The 18123-nt window shown below is 42.4% G+C and overlaps 1 protein-coding gene across 4 annotated transcripts in view; it reads left to right on the top strand.

The window, feature by feature from the left end:
* Positions 1 to 14546, top strand: part of HOMER2 (homer scaffold protein 2) — a 60711-nt gene extending 46165 nt beyond the window's left edge. The window contains exons 5-10 of one of the 4 annotated variants that reach the window (XM_014887742.2): positions 256 to 282; positions 426 to 565; positions 2073 to 2229; positions 4493 to 4603; positions 6565 to 6645; positions 7695 to 14546. In XM_014887742.2, the coding sequence (XP_014743228.2) occupies positions 256 to 282; positions 426 to 565; positions 2073 to 2229; positions 4493 to 4603; positions 6565 to 6645; positions 7695 to 7883 (705 nt within the window). In that variant the 3' untranslated portion in view covers positions 7884 to 14546. Of the gene's footprint in view, positions 1 to 255; positions 283 to 380; positions 566 to 2072; positions 2230 to 4492; positions 4604 to 6564; positions 6646 to 7694 lie in introns of all 4 variants that reach the window. The other 3 variants (XM_014887740.2, XM_014887743.2, XM_014887741.2) reach the window with 3 other exon arrangements.
* Positions 14547 to 18123: the final 3577 nt, after the last annotated feature.

Here is an 18123-nt window from a genome sequence, read left to right as displayed (position 1 = left end):
TGGTCTTTGTAGTTCACTTTGTTTGTTCTCTGTTGGTGGTCAGCACCAAGCAGTGTGTGAATAGTATGTCTTTGGAGGAGCAGTATTATGTTTGTTTGCACTTTGTGTGTTGTATTGTTTCATTATCTTAAAAACCCAAACAACTTTTAAAAAACACAAGCCTTATCAGGGAAAAAAAAAAAACTTTTAAAAAGTTTTGAACACTTTAAACTTTCATTTGTGTATCATTGTAATTTTTTCATTTTTTTTAAACAGACCAGCTTTGCAGCCAAGATGAAAAGGGTATGTGTGTGTTACCACTGTTCTGCCAGGAGAGCCGAGGTCTCAGCCAAGTGGTGTGGGATCAAGATTACAAAGAAATTGGTGTTGTGGTCTTGCAGGAGATGCAGGAGACACCCAGTGTTCGTTTGTGTGTTGTGCTGCAGGAGTCTGGACGTGAAACTCCCTCTTCCACTCGAGCTTCAAGTGTGAATGGCACAGACGACGAGAAGGCATCACATGGTGGCCCTGCTGAGGCACATCTCAAATCTGAGAATGATAAATTAAAAATTGCTCTAGCCCAAAGGTGAAGTTCCTGTAGAACCGAAATTGCATTAGAAAGTGTGCTGTAATTATCTGATGGATAATGATATTAACAGAAATTATTCAGATTGTAATTAATTTAAAATGGTGCCGCAGAATGGATGAATGAAGAGATTTTAGCAAGTACCTCTTGATATCCAGAAATATTTCCCATTTCATTTACTCCTGATGTAGTTTGTGAAGAAATAGGCTTTCTTTTATTCTGCTGATGCCAACTATTATAACCATCTTCTTTCACAAAGTTTTAGAACTACAGAAATAACATTAAAGCCATAGGGGAGCAATTGCTGCTGATAACATGTGAAGCCAATCTTTCTTCCTCTTTGAGTTTGCTGCACTTACTTTGATGAAAATAGATATGGATATTTAAAATTATGAAAGGGAATGAACTCAACCATACAAAGTTGAAGTGAGAAGTATAATTTCATCAGAGTGCTTGAAAGTCTTAGGGGATATTTCTAAATTGTGGACAGAACCCCTTGAAATCACATTTTTTGCTATTTGCTTTGATAAATAATTTGAAAATGCTGAGAAGAGTAATTTGCAGCTGTAGTGAAAATACAGGCGTTGCAATATGCAAAGTTCCAACATTAAAATAGAATAATTCTCTATTGGGATCTTGCCTTGTCTGCCTCTTGCATGTGAATCTGTATCTGCGAATGGAAAAAAAATCTAACAAGATCAAGCTACTCTTAAAAAGGTATTTAAAAAACAAAGCATCATGTAAGCAGCATTATCCAGTGAGCAATTCCAAGGTTGCATATATTATGTTTGAAGTACAGCGTCTCTCTTTATTGACATTTCAATAGCTTAACATGTTTCAAATAGTAATGTTAGCTCATTCCTCTTGCTGAGGACACATCCACAGGCAGGCAGCAAGTAGCACACAGGGAGTTTCAAAGCCTTCCTCCTGTTCACCCTCTAATCTTGAGCTCTGGGCTGCAGCTCGAAGCTTTGGGGAATGAGTAGTTTAATTCTGCAGCATTATGTAACACTTTTATAGTTAAGACTCAGCATTAAAATAAATTCAAATACAGATCATGTCAACCCCCTGAAATCTTCCATTTGGAATTGCTGTGCCATCTACAGATGTGCAGAGTGGCTGTGTTGCAGGGGTGCCAGGTGCCCAGCCCCGGGTGCTGCAGCCACACAGCTCAGGAGGTGACAGGGACCCTGCACTGCCGGGGTGAGACCCCTGTGTGCAAATGGGCAGCTGGACCCTACAGCCTGCCCTGACACCAGGGCTTTTGTTCCAGACACAGGCCACTGCTGCTGGGCTTGGTAGATGCCTTTGTTTTGACAGAGACAGTCAAATTAAGGCTTTTGTTCTCCGTAGGCTAAAGGCAATTACACACATCTGAGTGCTCTTCCTCTTACTGCAACAAATTAATGGTGAGCACACCATGATGGGGGAAATTGCAGACAGGTAAAGAAGAACAACTCACAGGAATACAAGGTGAAACCACCTCATGGTGTCCTGTTTTCCTCAGTTCATCCAACGTGAAGAAGTGGGAGACGGAGCTGCAGTCTCTGCGGGAGAGCAACGCGCGGCTGTCCACAGCGCTGCAGGAGTCTGCGGCCAGCATCGAGCACTGGAAGAAGCAGTTCTCAGCCTGCAAGGAGGAGAATGAGCAGCTGAGGGGCAAGGTAGCAGAACATGCCACGGGAGAGCTGCCCTTCCATCAGCTGCTCCCACCATGGCTCTTTCTTTGGGATCTCTGCAGCTTTCTCAGTGTTTGTGCTGGGAGATGGAGTTGTCTGTGAAAGGGACATGGATGGGGAGTTGAAGCAGCTGCTCCCCTCTGCACACAGCGGGCAGGGAGGGAGCAGAGGAGCTGCCACATCACGTGAAGTTCCCTACTTTGGGATTTGGGAGACTTGGTGTCAGCAGGGCTTGCTGGCTGGGGTGAGAAACCAGGAAGGTTCTAAAAGTGTGGCTGCTATTGCATATCCCTTTCAAAGCTCACTGAAATACTGCCAGATATGGATAAGCAGAAGGCAAGGTTGTGGCCGGGTTATTCACAGGAGCCCAGCCTGGGAACCACTCAGTATTAGAAGCAGATCCCAGCAGTGTGCAGGGGAATGAAGATGTGAGTTATTTCCTCAACACTGTGGGCTGTGAGCCGGGTCCTCCAGTAATAACACCTGGCACATCTCATCCAGAAACCTGCCAGCAGGCATCAACAAAAGCCTTCTCCTCTTCATTAGTGAGCACATTTGTCAGTTGTGTAAGATGGAGGGTTAGCCATGGCTATAGCAGAGAACAACCGTTCAACTCTTCCTCATATTGCAACAAATTAATGGTGAGCACACTGCAGTGGGGGACTTTGCAGACAGGTAAAGAATAACAACTCCCAGCAATACAAGGTGAAACCACCTCATGGTGTCCTGTTTTCCTCAGAGTAGTCATTAGTATCATATCTTAAATTATACTGTGTTATCTGCAATAGCCTCTATGAGCACAGGGATCCTTGGCACAGGGGATCCTGCTTTCCAGAAGCACTGCTTTTGCAGGGATATTTTCACACTATTCTTCCTAAATATTTTTGGAAAAGCTGGATCCTTTTCCTGTTGCTTAGATGGATCACTGGGACATTTGAAGTAGAGTTCAGATTGTATCGGTCTGGTGAGGATATCTTTTTGTTTAGTGTTTGCTTTTGAAGAGGGAAGGAATTTCACATCAGTAGGCTACAAGTAGTATTTCAGTGTTGGGGGTGGTTTGGGTTGTTTGTTGAAACTGAAAATCCTTGTGGAACAGCCTTTTTTTCTGAGGCTGATACTCACTGTTTATTCACTTGCGTTTTATGGGTGCACAGTGGTAACACAGAGATCAAACCAGAGCTTCATTAACTGATGTTACAGTAACAAATTAATATTAGTTGTTACGTGATTTGGGTTCCTATATCCAGTCTCTTGTGGATAGGGGAGAAGTGAGAGACTGGATCAGTATGTTATGGGAAAATATCATAATTTGCAGGGATGTTAAATTCCTTTCTGTACTGTTGCAGGGAAAAATTGTTCTCATCAACACATGCCACATCTGAGTAGCTGTACTAGAGAAGAAGAGATTATTAAAACACCACCTTGCTGCCTCTTCAAAGTCACCCTGCTGGTGACCAGCCAGACTGTGCAGCAATGCTGTCTTTATAATGCCTTTCTCTATACAGGGAGGTTGTCTGAGGTTTTCCCCCAAGTAGGTTCCTTGCTCAGTGCTCACATTGCACCACTGCAGTGCCCTGGGAAGTTCCTTCTCCTTTATTAATTGGGTCAGAATTTTTTGCATATCGCTCTACCTTCAAATGAGGGAAGTTATAATCCCAAAGCAACATGAGGCTGAGAATTAAAGTACATACTTTAATGAGCTGGTCCATTGGCCTGTGGGAAGTGCATCTCCTGGGAGCTGGGTCCAGAGCTGGCAGCAGGAGGTTTGGAGAGAGCAAAGCACATCCCTGGGCTTTGAGAGAACAAAGCAGCAGATGTTACTCTGAACTGGTTCTCCCCTCAAAGTTTTGATGTTGTGTTCCTCATACACCAGCTAGAATAATAAGCAACCCCCAAGAGATTTCTTCTCCTTGTTGTGTTAAGAAAACCCATTCCTTGTAGCCTTGTGCTGGCTTCATAAGAGTGAAGTGCAGATTTTATCCCCAGTTCCACTTATTTTAGCAGCTCAGTATTTTGTGCATTCCTGAGTATCTTTAAGAGAGAATGTAAGAGAGGATAAATACAGACCCAGGGTTTCCTAGTGGATGTGTAAATTGACTCTTTTGAAGAAAAGAAGTGATAATTTGATTGCAGTGAATCAAATGCTGTGATTTAGGAAACAGATCCCATGTCCATTTCATCAGCTGTGTTCTGCCCCAGATTTTCAGAAATTTGAAAATTTTCACCTAATGTCTGATATTTCTTAAAGATTGAAGAATTGGAGGAACAGTGCAATGAAATAAATAAAGAGAAGGAAAGAAATGCACAATTGAGTAGACGTCTCCAGGAACTGGAAACAGAACTTCAGGACAAAGAGCTGGTGAGTGCCCTGAACACAGAAATGGCATTTTCATGTTTGAGTGGGGCTGTCTGCTTCTGTCCTTGGGTGTAGATTTATGGAGTGGCTCAGCTACCACCAGAAGCAGCCTGGTGTCCTGGCATGTTGCCTTTTTCTAGGCTTTCCATGTACAGTCCCTTGTTCAGTGGTGTTTCTCCATCCAAGTTTCATGATGTGTTATGTGCTGTGACTGCTCACTGTAATTTGGCAGGGGTTAGAAAAGGATGCTTTTATGTACACAACACTTGTCCTTGTAGGAGAGCCAGGTACCCAGTGGTGCCCAGTGCCAGACAGATGTGTGCTGAGAACAGATTCATTTGACTCTCCCCATGCTGAAATTTCCCATATACATCAGGATTGCAGTTAAAAAGACATCATTTACAAAATAATTTGGCATTTGTGTAATAAGTCCTGGGTTTTTTTCTGGATGGCTCATAGTTTGCAGCTTTGCTGGTTTATGGTCTCACTCTGATCTCAGGACTAATGCCAAGAGTGAGAAATTCACATTCATCTAGAGTACCCCAGTTTGTCATTTTTGATATTACAGGGTGTTAATTTTTCCAAGGAGAATGATGGCTTGGAACACCAGAACAGTGGGGGAAATAATGTCACAGTGACCAAATGCTGTGTGCTGGCTGAAGAGGAAAAGCAGTGCAGTAAAGTTTGCCATGTGCCATTACAGCATCTCTGCTGGTGCTCTTAAAAGCACTGCTGTTAAAAGGTTTTGTGGTGGCACAAGGAAATAGTTTAGGGAGATGGATTTTGATGCACTGTCATGAATATAGTGTTTTTCAGCCCTGTATTTCAAAGGAAAATGTAATGCTGTCTTCCCAACCTTTCTGTGACAATAGCATATATAACAACCCTTATTGTCTCCTAGAATTCTCCTCAAGATTCACTTTTTTACTGTACTAAATGAACCAGAAAATTGATTGACTTGTGAATTTTACAAGCCTGTCTTCCATTTACTCTGAAAATATACTAACTTGTTTTAAAAATTCATGCTTACATTAGCATCTTCTCAATTAGCTCTAAACTACCCATGAGTAATCTTTCATGGTCTGGAATCCAAACCCACATGAAGTCTGCTCATGGCTCTGCCATGTAAGAGAAGCTGCTGATACCCTCCTCATGTAGGAGATGCTTGTCCAAGTGGTTCCTCCACCAAATCCATGTCACCCTGATTTTGAGACAAGGCTCTTGTGTGGAATGGTGTCAAATGATTTGCACAAGTCCAGGTAGTCCAGGGGTCCACCCCTGCATTCTCTGGAGATCATCACCTACATGGCCAGTTTCTGGAGGAGGATCTTGCACTTTTTTTCCAGTTGTCTTAATTTCCAACAGAGACATTCCTACTGTTGCTCTTTCCATTAACTCCATTCATCAAGTCTGCTCAACTTGGGTGGTGAGGTCAGAACTAAATACAGATTTTGGGAGAGGGGGTAGGTGGTGGTTCTCAGAGCCCTACCATGAAGGAAAGCCCTTTACACCTGTGTTCTGTAATGGTGTCTCTATATGTGCAGCTGGTAAAGCCACTGGCCTTTTTTTGCTGTCATACATCATTGAAATTGTCTAATTTGCTCTTTGCTACCATCTATAAATTGCTTGTAGCATTACAGCCATTCAGATTTCTTTGGTATTTAATACATCTTTTGCATAGGTCTATGGTTTAGGTTAAGATTTTATTAATATAATTCATGGAATTCATGCAAGAGATTGGATTACAATGCCTATTTTAGAAATGCAAAGTAAAAAATATAGTGAAAAATATATTCTTGTAGAAAATTAGCAATTTTGGAATGCAGGCAGGTTATTTTGATTATTTTCCATCCAAATACTGTGCAGAATACAATAAAATATGCAAAGCCATTTCATCTTTTCAAATTTCCATTATGTTTTAAATTGAAGCTTTCACTAATATTTTTTCTTTTCTGTTTTCAAAGGAACTGGAAGAGCTCCGAAAGCAGGGTGAAATTATACCAGAGCTAATGTCAGAATGTGAATCTGTATCTGAACAATTACAGGTACGTTAAGCAGTGAAATTAGTTTCAAAATAGTTGATACCTTTCCTTTACTTTTTTTTTCACTTAGCTGTATGTATTTTCCTGTTCAGACTTCAGTGTTTCAAGGCAAAAGAGCTCTAGTTTGTAAAAAGAAAAAATACTAATTACAAGCAAAATACAGAGTGCCATTCCCAGCATGAGAGGGATGAAATAGCTCCATTGCAGAAATTGGTTTTCCTGGGATCAAGTAGCATCCATCTCCTGCAGTTCCAGGCCATTCTGTATCCCATGTTTCTGCTGCTCTGGGCTCTGAGCTGCACCACTGCCACATGTGCCCTAGACCTGGGGCTAAATGCTGCAGTGGCACCGGGGCAGGCTTTGGGGAAAGAAGCAGCTGAGCACAGCTGCTCACCACCAGGGTAAAAGTTCACCTGGGATGTGTCTGTGTGCTGTGTCATCCCTTCCCAGCAGCCCTGCCCCAGCCAGCAGCTGGACTTTGGGCATCACCTCCTCCAGTCGGGTCTTGTGCAAAAGCAGTAAATTGATACATGAAAAGAGAACAAAAATGAGCAGTCTCATCAACAAAGTCAAATCCAATCAATAAATAAGCTATCACATAAAGTAGAACTTTAAAAATATACCAATAAATCCCAAAGCGCTGAATAAAGCAACTTTATTCCTCAGACGGTATTTTCTAAGTTTGTTCTTCAAGGTTAAAGCACCAGAGATAATTCTGTATGTAATTGATGGCATGGTATCTAGTTCTGCAACTGTAGCAGTGACAGAAATGTATGCACATTGCACAATTTAAATCCAGCTGAATTTGAAGATATCAACCAAATGACAAAGTCTGATGCAAAGCATCTTTTCCAGTTAATCTGTGTCCTTTCCTGCGTGGGCATTTAATCTGACAAGCTCATGTCAGTTGCTCTCAGAGGTGCTTGTATTAATCAGTTTACAGAAGTTCGAGCAAACTCTCACAGCCCAACTGCCATTTGTTGCTTTAATCTGTGAAATGCTGCTCATCCTTCTTCTCTATGATTCATTTTATTGTCCCTTTTGTCTTTAAGGCTGCTGAGAAAAAGAACAAAGATCTCGAAGAGAAAGTCAGAACGCTAAGGACAGAAGTTGAAGAGAACAAACATAGGCAGACCAACCTTAAAACTGAATTAAAGAATTTTTTAGATGTACTAGATGGGAAGATAGATGAATTACATGATTTCCGACAAGGACTGTCTAAACTTGGGGTTGACAATTAGATGGCAATAGATCTTTTTTGTAATCTAGGGTCTGGATGTTCGATGTTTTGTTGATCCCAAACGTGTGTTTTACAAAATATAACTAGAATATTCCACTTGTTTGCATTGGTTTTGTACATAGAGGCTGAAAATTTGCTGTGGGGTTTTTTTGGTGGGTTTCTTTTTTTTTTGTTTGTTTATTTACCAAACCAATCGTGCTGCTCACTGAATTCTGTTGAGATTAGAAACTTTCTATATCGCTGCTCTGGCTTTGTGGGGTTGGGAACAGGTAGAGAGTTCTGTCTCAGGAATCTGGAACTAGATCTACCTTAAAATGAATATGCAGTTAGTTGTTGCAGGGAAATTTATATCTTTCTTAAGGGCTGTTGCACCCATAGAAACAGAAAAGAAGTCTTTTTCTTGACCGAACTATCAGCACTCTTAGCAGAATTGACTTTATTCCATGGTGGAGCAGAGAAATTAGCTGGAGCCCCTGCAGTTTGTAAAATGTGCCTGTGATGAGCTGCAGTCAGGAGAATCACTGCTCACGGCTACCAGTATCTTTAGAGACCATGCCAATCAGGCCTGATTCACCAAAAAACCCCAGTGGATTTCAGATAACCTCTGATAGAGGTTTCATGTGCTTGCCTGGACCCATACAGCACAAAGTCAACAGTGCAGAAATGAGTTTCAGCTCTTGAAGTCATGTGTCTTAGAGTCAGTGAGGGCAACTTCTCTTGCCTAGCAGCATCACCTCTCTCTGGCCTTCAGTTTTGAACCCATATAGTTCCATCATTATGTGCAACTCTGATAAATGCCCACCTGAGTCTGGGGTGTTTATTTTTAAAAGTGATATGTTGCTGGTTTCTACAGGACTTATGCCCCACTGCATGCAACTTGATTGTTATTGATTGACTTCTGCAGCAGTGAGGAAGGAGACATGGGTCTGAAAAGCATCATAAAGTTACTGGAAGGTGTTGCTGAGAAACCAATTTCTGCCCAGGATACTGGCAGGGCAATGGCCATGTGAAATCAAAGTCCTTTCCTTTGATTTCTGCATTCTCTGGCACTAGGGTAGGAGTTAGTCACCGAGCTAGATTGTACAAAAAAACCCCCTCAACCCGAGATGCAGAAATGCTTTTTTATTCTTGAACTGATTATTCAGCAGCTCTAAGAGTATTTTGAGAAATGCAAGGTCATACCCTGGCCTTCAGTGAGGAGGAAGTTCAGTTCATCACAGACAAGGGTGTCAAAAGGGCCAGAGAGGAGAATCCAGCCCAAGCTTTGCTCTTTCCCCTAGAACTTCCTTCAACTTTTCTCTCTTTCTCCATAATCTGTTTTGAGAGTGTTGACATGGGAACTTAATTAATTCAGGAAGGTACTTGTGTGTACATGATATTGTTATTTGTTTGATTCAGACAACAGCTTGGTTAAGCACTGTGTTGGTGCTTTCCAGCAGTGACTGATATCAAATGGCCATGCTTTTCTTGGAATTCCAGGGCTTTTTTCTTTCTTTGGGACATCTTGATTATTAAAGTGACCTTTAAAAGAAAGGTGGGTTGTAGATGAAACATGCATTGAATACTTTTTTGCAGATGAATATATAATCCCCATGGTGGAGATAGGATCTGTCTGCAATTGTCCCTTGAATTTTCATTTTATCTGTTACTGTTACATTATCTTCATTGCCTGTTTTTTAGAATGGGCTTTGAGTATTTTTGCTTTAACTCCTTTGAAACAATGGGTGTAGAGCTAGGACCTTTCATAACCATTATGACCATTTAAGTCTCTTTTTAAAAAATTGATTTAGGCTGTTGATATTTGAAAATAAAAATAAAAGTCAGGTACATAGCACGTAGGCGTGTGAAAATTAGACTTTGCCAACATGGAAGATTCAACAGTTGCATAATGTGGGGTTAGATCAGACTTCTCAAAATTGAAAATGACGTCAGAAACTGTGTGGTTGTGCACAAGTAGTCTCCATTTTTAGTCTTTTTATTTGATAGAAAGTCAGATATACACCATAATTTAGCAGGCAGCTCATCCTGCGTCTCCTCTCCTCCCATGCTGCTTTTTGGTCCCTGCATCAGCTGGAAAGCACAGGATAACACAATTAAGAGCTGCAAGCAATACTGGCAGTCAGGGCCCTCATTCCTCACAGTGGTTCATTGCTTTTGCACCAAGGACCCTGCCCTGTCTTCCTGCTGAGTAATCTTAGGGCTTCTCTCTTTGTTTTAACATAAATTACATTTTTAACATGATACTGGGTAAAAGGATGCAAAAGACTCTGTAAAAAAATTACATTATTTGGCTTAACCCAGATCTTTGTTTTCCACTTTAGTCAGGTCTGTTTCAGATCCAGTTCATTAGGAATGTATTAAGCCACTCTTAAATTGCAAGAGAAGTGTTTCCATGGGATTGCATCGATTAAACAGATGGAGTTGATGGTGGCACGTTAAGCAGTGCATAGCTCTGACACGGGCAGTCGTTTCTGGGTGCTTGGTGCCCACCAGAGGAACAATGGAGTGTCCTTAAAGAAATCCCTGCCCTGCCTCTTCTATCTTGCCCCAGATGTATGTATCACCTATCTGCTATTGCTCTGATGTTGAGTTGTTAGGGATGCCTGTACACAGCTTTATGCTGTGGGAAGCTCTGTCCTTCAAGCCTCCAAGGACTTGTTATAATTGCCTTCTTTCTTCTTCCTTCCCAACAGCAGTAATTTGAGAGCTTCTATGTATAATCATTAAACTTCCCAAAACACCATCTCTTTTAAGCTTTCCATCTCTTTCATTGGATTTTTCCTCTTCAAGAGAAAAAAAAATCATGGCAGTGCATGCTCTCAGGAGTGTTTGGGCACCAACTGCAGCTGTCCTCTCCAGCCTGTCCCTGTTTCTGTCCCTGTCCCCACCCCGGGGGACCCATGGTGTCACGCTCTGCTTATTCCTTGGTGCTCTCTGATGGCCCAGCATTAACCTGTGTGCCAAACTGAGAGCCTCACACTGCTCCTCTGGGACTCATCCCAGCACTGAAATGTCTCCTCTGTCCTGATGGGAGCACCAGGGCAGCCAGCCTTCCCCCACCACAATGCACACACCATCCTATGGGTGCACTGAGCCTCCTTTTGTGCACAGTTGGAATTTCGCCTGTCCCCGTGGGCATCCTGAGTTCAGCCAGCAGACAGCTGCTTAGGGATGGCCCTAACCACTGCCAGGGCCAAGAAATACTCATCCCTGTCCAAGAGAGGACCCGCAGAGTTTGGCTTTGTTTGTTACACAGTGCTGTGCTAATCCTGTTTCCCTGTGCCTGCCAGCAAAGCCTTGGTCAGCGCTCCACTTCCACCCACCTGAGCACAGGTTTATAGGGGGCTGTACCTCACCTTGGGTCACTGAGGTCCCTTTCTGGACATCCTCTAAGTGGTTTTTATGGCAGGATCTCTCCTACCTCACCCACAAGGTCTTTCCTTAACAAAGGACCTGTGCTTGGTGCTTCCCGTGTGGGTTTCTGTCAGCTGCCCCATCGTGCTCCTGCCACGCTGCCCATCCTGCCTGGCCCTCCTGGCATCAGCAGCCCAGGAGCTTCAGCAAGAAAAATCTGTGCTGGCCTCCTGGGACACCAGGACAGACTGTGTCTTATTGGCCTCTGGGTGAGACACTTCTTTGAGATGATGTTAGAGCTGCTGAATAACGCTAGGGTTTGAGGGGTTTTGACAAAATGAGAAATAAACAGGCATACCTTGTATTACATAAAGGCAAAAGTGACATAAAAATGGATAGAATTATTTTCAAGGGGAAAGAATATTCCATTAGATATATTATGTCACATTTTGGAAGAATACCCTAGTCTCATATTAGGAATAAGTTATTTCAAAATGAAAAGATGGAACTTTGTTGCACAGCTCAGAATAAAGAAGGTTAACCTTCTTGGGTTTTTATTATTTGGCTGGATCTTTCTTTGCCAATTTTGACTCAACTTCACAAGTAGTTCTGTTTGGCCTAGAAGTGCATTTTCAGCAAATGCAGTACTTTGCAGTGCTCTGTCTACACCTAATTGGTGTCTTCTTTACTAAGTGAGCTCACTGGAAAAAAACTGTCTTTTCTTTAAGAAATTCAACACCACCTGTCATTTTCTGTATCCGAGCATTCAAAAGATGCACTTTCTGAAAACAATTTTACACTGGGTGCATCTGTGGCCAGAAAACAAATGTTATTTTTATTTACTTTTCTGTGCAAACACCTGATTTGGCTTTTATGTGAGAAATTTAGGGAGAACAGTTCTTTAAAGATGGATGCTTGGTGAATTAAGGTGAGCAGGAAGGGTTTCTGCTGTTCTGCCTGCTGTCCCTGCCACTGCCATTGTCTTACAAGGGTATCAGCCAAAGCACTCGTGGTGCTAAGGCAGGGGCTCACCTGCCCTGTCCAGTGATTGCTCAGTGGCTTCTTGGGCACAGGGAACACAGGTCCCATTGGCAGCAGGGCACAAATTGTCCATAAACATCTGCTCTCTTCTCTGTGCTGTTTATTTTTTTCCCCAAGTTCATTTCTTTTCCATATTAATTTTTGCCACCTTTGGGTGTGTCATAAGTGACAGAAGGAAAATTCCCTGTTACTGTCACCACCTTGCAGTGCTGGGAGCTTCTCAGCCACAAGACCAAGCTCTTCCTTAGGCTCTTCCAAAGAGTTATGTCGGCAAAACTCTTCAAAGCAGCAGTGGCTTGTAAGGAATACAGTGCTGTCTTCCTGAGCCTATGGATTAACAAAGATAAACCCCCTGTCAGGGTGAAATGCCTCCCTCAGATTAATGTGTGCCTGATGCTAAATCTGAAGGGAAGAGGTGTAAGGGGAGGCAGCAGCAGCAAATTTTTTTGGCTATTGTTTCAGCAGAGATTTCAGTGAAATATGTGCTCTGCCATGAGCTGTGGATGTGCCAAAATTCTGGATGGCCACACCAATCCACCAGCTCCCCACCTTTGTCTTGGCAGTTCTGGGCTTGTCAAGCCTGTAAATATCAAAAAGTCCTCAGCATATCACAGGAGGAGGGAGGAGTGTGAGGGGTGGAAGGGCAAATCCATACACTGAGCTGAGAGAGCATTGCAGCCATGGCTCTGGTTATGGTCAGACACTTCCAGGCAAAAATAGGAAGAGCTGTTCCTGTCCCACAGGGCCTCAGCAGCAGCAGGGACCTTGCAGAAGGGCAGGTCCAGATTTTGGGAGGCTGAGGGACAGCAAGGAGTCCCAGGCTGGGCTGGTGGGGTGTGCTTGTGTGCAGTGCTGTGACAAAAACTACCCTGAGGTAATTTTTCTTTCCACGGATTGTGTTCAACAAGCACCTGTGTGCCAGGCAGGGCAAAAGCCAGCACAAGATGAGCCCAGGCACAGCAGAGAGCCCTGCTGGCCCCACAGCCTGGCCAGGGATGCTGTGCCTGCAGTCCCACACCCCAGGAGCTCAGCGGGGCTTTGGGGTCACCTCTGGAATGTAAACCTGACATGAAGTTTGCACATCCTAAATACCATTCTCTGCAGTAAATGATAAGGTACCTGAAGTGAAACAGTCAGGAGGTGAATGATAAATGTGATGAAGGTGCTTCCCAAAGGAGGGCTCTCCTGCAGGCTGTGGGCAGAGCTGGTCCTGGCCAGGAGGGCTTTGCTTGCATCCCTGGGGGATGTTGGATGTCCAGCCTTTGATTTTCTACTGCTTTGTGCTAGCTCTGATTTTTTTTTTTTTTTTTTAAAGCAGGTAGCCTGAACATACAGTCTTCAGATGAAGGTACCTATACCTCCAAAAATTTTATATGCACATTTTGAAAGTTAGTTAATTTAATTTAGTTACCTAATAATAATGGTACATACAAGAAAGGCACTTGAGAAAAATATGTTTGGTATTGTATTTTTGTTTGGGTTGGGTTTGTTTATTTTTTTAACACTGGTCAGCAATAATTATTTTAGCCATATACTAGCTGAAAAGACTGATGTGTAAGATTTGTGAACTAAGCTTCTAAGTTTGCAGGATTTTGATTAACCTGGGTATGTGATGAGGAAGCTATGCTCAATAAAATAGTATTTTGCAGCATTTAGATGTTTTCATTTAATTGCCTAATAGTGATCATAAACATAATATTCTATAAAGCTCATCATGAATGACAAACAAAGCACATTGTTTTTAACATGAGTATATCCCTTGTAGTTGAAAGTTCTGAGAGTGTACTAGTGTGGTCTGCTATACCAAAATATTTAGATTATTATGAGATTTTAGTACTAAAGGTAAACATACACCCTGTTTTTACTGTTTCAAGTAAAGTTTAGTGAATGACAATTTGTTGATATACAACTGTGGGAAAACACTGCAGTGCTCTAAATGTATATTTTTATTTGGGTTTATTATATTTAGTATATGTTTCAATGAAAACTGAAGTGTTTACTACAGTTGGATCATTGTAAAAACATCTCTTACCTCATTTTGTCTGCTGTAAAAAAGTACTATCCTCTTTTTTTTTTCTTTTTTCAAATTGACCATAGACAGTCAATGTTAATATTTAGACTCCTAGTAGCAGTAAATGCTGGGTTTTATATCTATAAAATGAAAAATTGATTTTTTTCTTTATGAACTTATTATATAACTTTGTGATTTTTATCTGATTTTATTGTAACATAAAGTTGTTTTATGTAAAAATATATAGTTTAAGTAAAATCTCTTGCCTCACTGTCTTCATTGACTTTAGAAAATGAATATGTTTGAGGCTGCAAGTCTGAACTCAATGGAATGTTGTCCTTTGATCAGAAGAATGTGATTTTGGTCTATATGTCTGGTATCAAGATTTGGAAATCTCAAGAACTCTTTTTTTCAAGAGGTGGAGCTTTAAAATGTTTGTCTTGCTTCACTTTGCTCCATTAGCCCAGTCAGAAGGGGTACAGGATTAGTGGTACTGACATGACTGGAAAAGTAGAATTTATAAATATTTGGAGAATACATTTTGGATTTATTGTATGCTGAGAGATGCCTGTTGTCAGGAAGCAGCTTTTTGTTGTCCTGTTTGGGGTATGCTCAGGACTGAAAACCCTCTTGTGATTCCTGTAACTGATGCAACTGCCCCTGGTGGCAGCTGAAGCTGGTGTTGTCTCTGGAGAAATTTCCCAGGACTGAGGATTAACCCTCTGTGTTGAAGCAGGGATGTTTTGACACCCGTGTCCTGCATCAGCTCAGAGCAGTCGATGGGAGCCTCTCAGACCATTGCTCTGCAAGGTCCCTGCTCAGCCAGTGGCACTGTGACACAGCAGCACATCCCTGGCAGGGAGCAGCCCTGCAGTCCATCTACAGACAGTGCACTGTGATGCTCTCAGCACTGTTGTGTTCCTCACACAGAAGCAGGGTTTCTGTCTCTGCACCAGGCCAGGCTTCCCCAAAGGAAATAACAGGGTTTGAGGACTGTTAAGTGGCTGTGGCTCATTGTGCCTTTGTTACTCTGGGCTACAAGGCTGCAAATGTCAGCTCTGGGGTGAGCAAGAAACTCATCTGGCCCTGGCCTTTAGTCAGAGCTTTTCTACCAGGAGCCATCAATAGCTCTGACAAGCAGTACAGCAAATTCTTGCAGTCTCTGAATAACCAGAGACTACAAACCAGTAGCTACAAAAGCAGCTTAAGTGCACTGCAGTAAAATGCAAGTAATGGTCTTTAATTCTTAGTGAAAAACACCCCCATTTATCTATTTGGATTTGCATAATCATGTATGTTAGTACAACAGAAGTATCTCTGAGTACATCCCATCACCTACAATTGTCAAAAGCAAGCCTCATTCTGTTCCCAGCAAGCTGCTGGTCCCACACTGGGCATTCCCACTCATCCCTGTGAGCACTGGGCTGTGCCCAGGGCAGTGCCTCTGCTGCCCATGGAGGTCCCTGTTTGGAACAGCCTCACCTGGCACTTCTGTATCCTATTTGCCTCATTAAGCCCAGGGTACATTTTTAGCATCAGAAAGTCATTGGTTTGTGGGAAGGCTGCTCCTTGCCAGCTGTTCACAGTGCAAGTGACCAGTGGTTCCAAAAGTCTGGCCTGGGAGCTGTGATGAGTGATGCTGCCAGCAGAGCTATCTGCTGCTGCTCTCTGTGATCCCTTAATTTTCATATTTAACTGGATTTCTGTCAGAAAACTCGAGAGCCTCCTCAGTGGACTGTGTCTTTCCACAGTCACACACTATAAAGTCACACATTAAAAAGTGTTTTACCTGACTGTGGGCTGCTGAGCTGTGATGTGCCACCTCGGGGTATCTGATGGAAATATGAGGTGAACTTTAAATTAAATGTTTGACTCTTAAGTGGATGAACTACCCTTTAATATGTACTCCTTTTGGACACTTTGGATTCCTTCAACAGCATAGGAAAAGACAGGCCATAATTTCCTTCCTTTTGGAGGAAAACCCTCAGCATGGCACCATGGGGGAGGCCTGTATGAAGGATGAGATCCCTGAGCAGGAACAGGCTTGCTCTTTCCATAACATGTGTAGCTGGTTGAACTTACATAGAATTCAACACTATTCAGTCCCACACACTTTTAATTTTCCATGCTTTTCATCTAAAGGCATGTCTGTACCAACAAGGGAAGAAAGGAAGGTATGTTAATTATATATTATTAGCTGTCTCTCCACTTCCTAGAAGAGCATTTTTTCAAATTCACTGCATACATTTTCTTTTATTTCTTTTTTACTCATAAAAAGTAGCCGAAATCCTGTATAAAATTTTAATTATTTACAACATTAAATATCCTTTACATAACCAGCGTTGCCAACCAGAGCAGAAGAGTAACATCAGTGACACTAATACATAATGGGCTGTTCTCCTGAGAACAACTGAAATGTTAATATTAGATATAAAAAGTGTCAGCAGAAACTGAAAAAGCAAAGACAGGTGATGACAGGAGCTCGGTCTGAGCTGCAGTGGTGCTGCAGCCCCGCTTCAGCCACCGAACCCACTGGAGCAAAGTCCAACCATCCTTCAAAACCTGAAAAAAAATGCCCTGCCAGGTGCAGTGCCAGGTTTGATTTCAGCGAGCAAGGCTAAAATTGGCCATGCAAAGGCTCGTGAAGCAGCTCCGGGAGGGCTGTGCCAGAGCTGCCACAGCTTTTGAATTTGTCATTAACAACAGAGGGGCAGCACTGCCATGGAGCTGCTCAGGCTGGGGAGATCTGAGACCTGGTGAATTTTAAAAGCATAGCTAACCTTTGCAAGGCAAACATTCTGATCCTCTTGCAGAAATGCATGGCTAGGAACATGTAACAGATCACTGCAGCCGAGTGGTGCTTAACTCTGACCACTGCCTCTGAATTGTTCAAAGATACATCTTCGTGCTATGAAACTCCCTTTGGGTCTCAAAACTTTTCCTGAACATTGAACATATTTTAATAACTTCGGAAATGTTAGATCTTCTCAGAAGCATTGTCTGCAATGAAATGATCTCTAGATGGAAAACTGCATGATGAAAATTGGAGATTTTTTGTAAGCTAACACGAGGCTCAGCTTCTGATTTTAAGGCTGTATTCCAGTTGTGCAGGCACAGCAGCAAGACACGTTACTGAATCAATCCTGCTCTATTCTCCACCACAAAATGGATCTCTTCATAAATACCTATCCTCCTGTGTTTGTGTGTAGCAGTGGCTGTATCCAGGATCCCAGAGCTAAATCCCATGCAGCTTTTCAGGACCACACTTCCATATTCATGCCTGGATGCTGCAGCCAGAGTGAGGGCTTAAAAACCCCTGAACATTTCTTGACAACAGTTTGCATTTAATTAATCAAGTTTATGAGCAGATACATCTATTGGCACATGAAGCACGTTGATTTGAGTATTTTTGTTTTCCTTCTCTGTCCTCTCCATTCATTAGTACTGGCAGTCTATGAAAAAGAAATCTGTGGCTGCTGTAATCAAGAGAGATTGAGCTCTTGCTTTTTTCCTGACTTTTCATCATTGAATATGATTTGTTGCATATGCCCTGGATTGTGCTTGATGCATGCTGGCTGGAGGGAATTCAGACATCTGGGGAATTTTAAATAATGGCAGCACTGGCAACCTTTCTGCATTATCATGTCACACTGAAATGTATCAGATTTCAAAGCTATTTACGTTTAGTCTTTTTGCCACCGATTTTGTTGCTACCATTAGCCGTGGCTTTAATTTTTCTCTGGATGAAGGTTTGTACTGTTCATTAGCCTGAAGATGAATGTTGCAAAACAGGATGCTGGAGCTCCCCAAAGAACAGAGACCTGGCTCTGAAACC

This window comes from Sturnus vulgaris, chromosome 13 (assembly GCF_052056855.1).
Source record: "Sturnus vulgaris isolate bStuVul1 chromosome 13, bStuVul1.hap1, whole genome shotgun sequence".
In the NCBI taxonomy this organism is placed as follows: Eukaryota; Metazoa; Chordata; class Aves; order Passeriformes; family Sturnidae; genus Sturnus; species Sturnus vulgaris.
The sequence above is the reverse complement of the archived record's forward strand: the minus strand, read 5'-3'. Positions and strand labels throughout refer to the sequence as shown.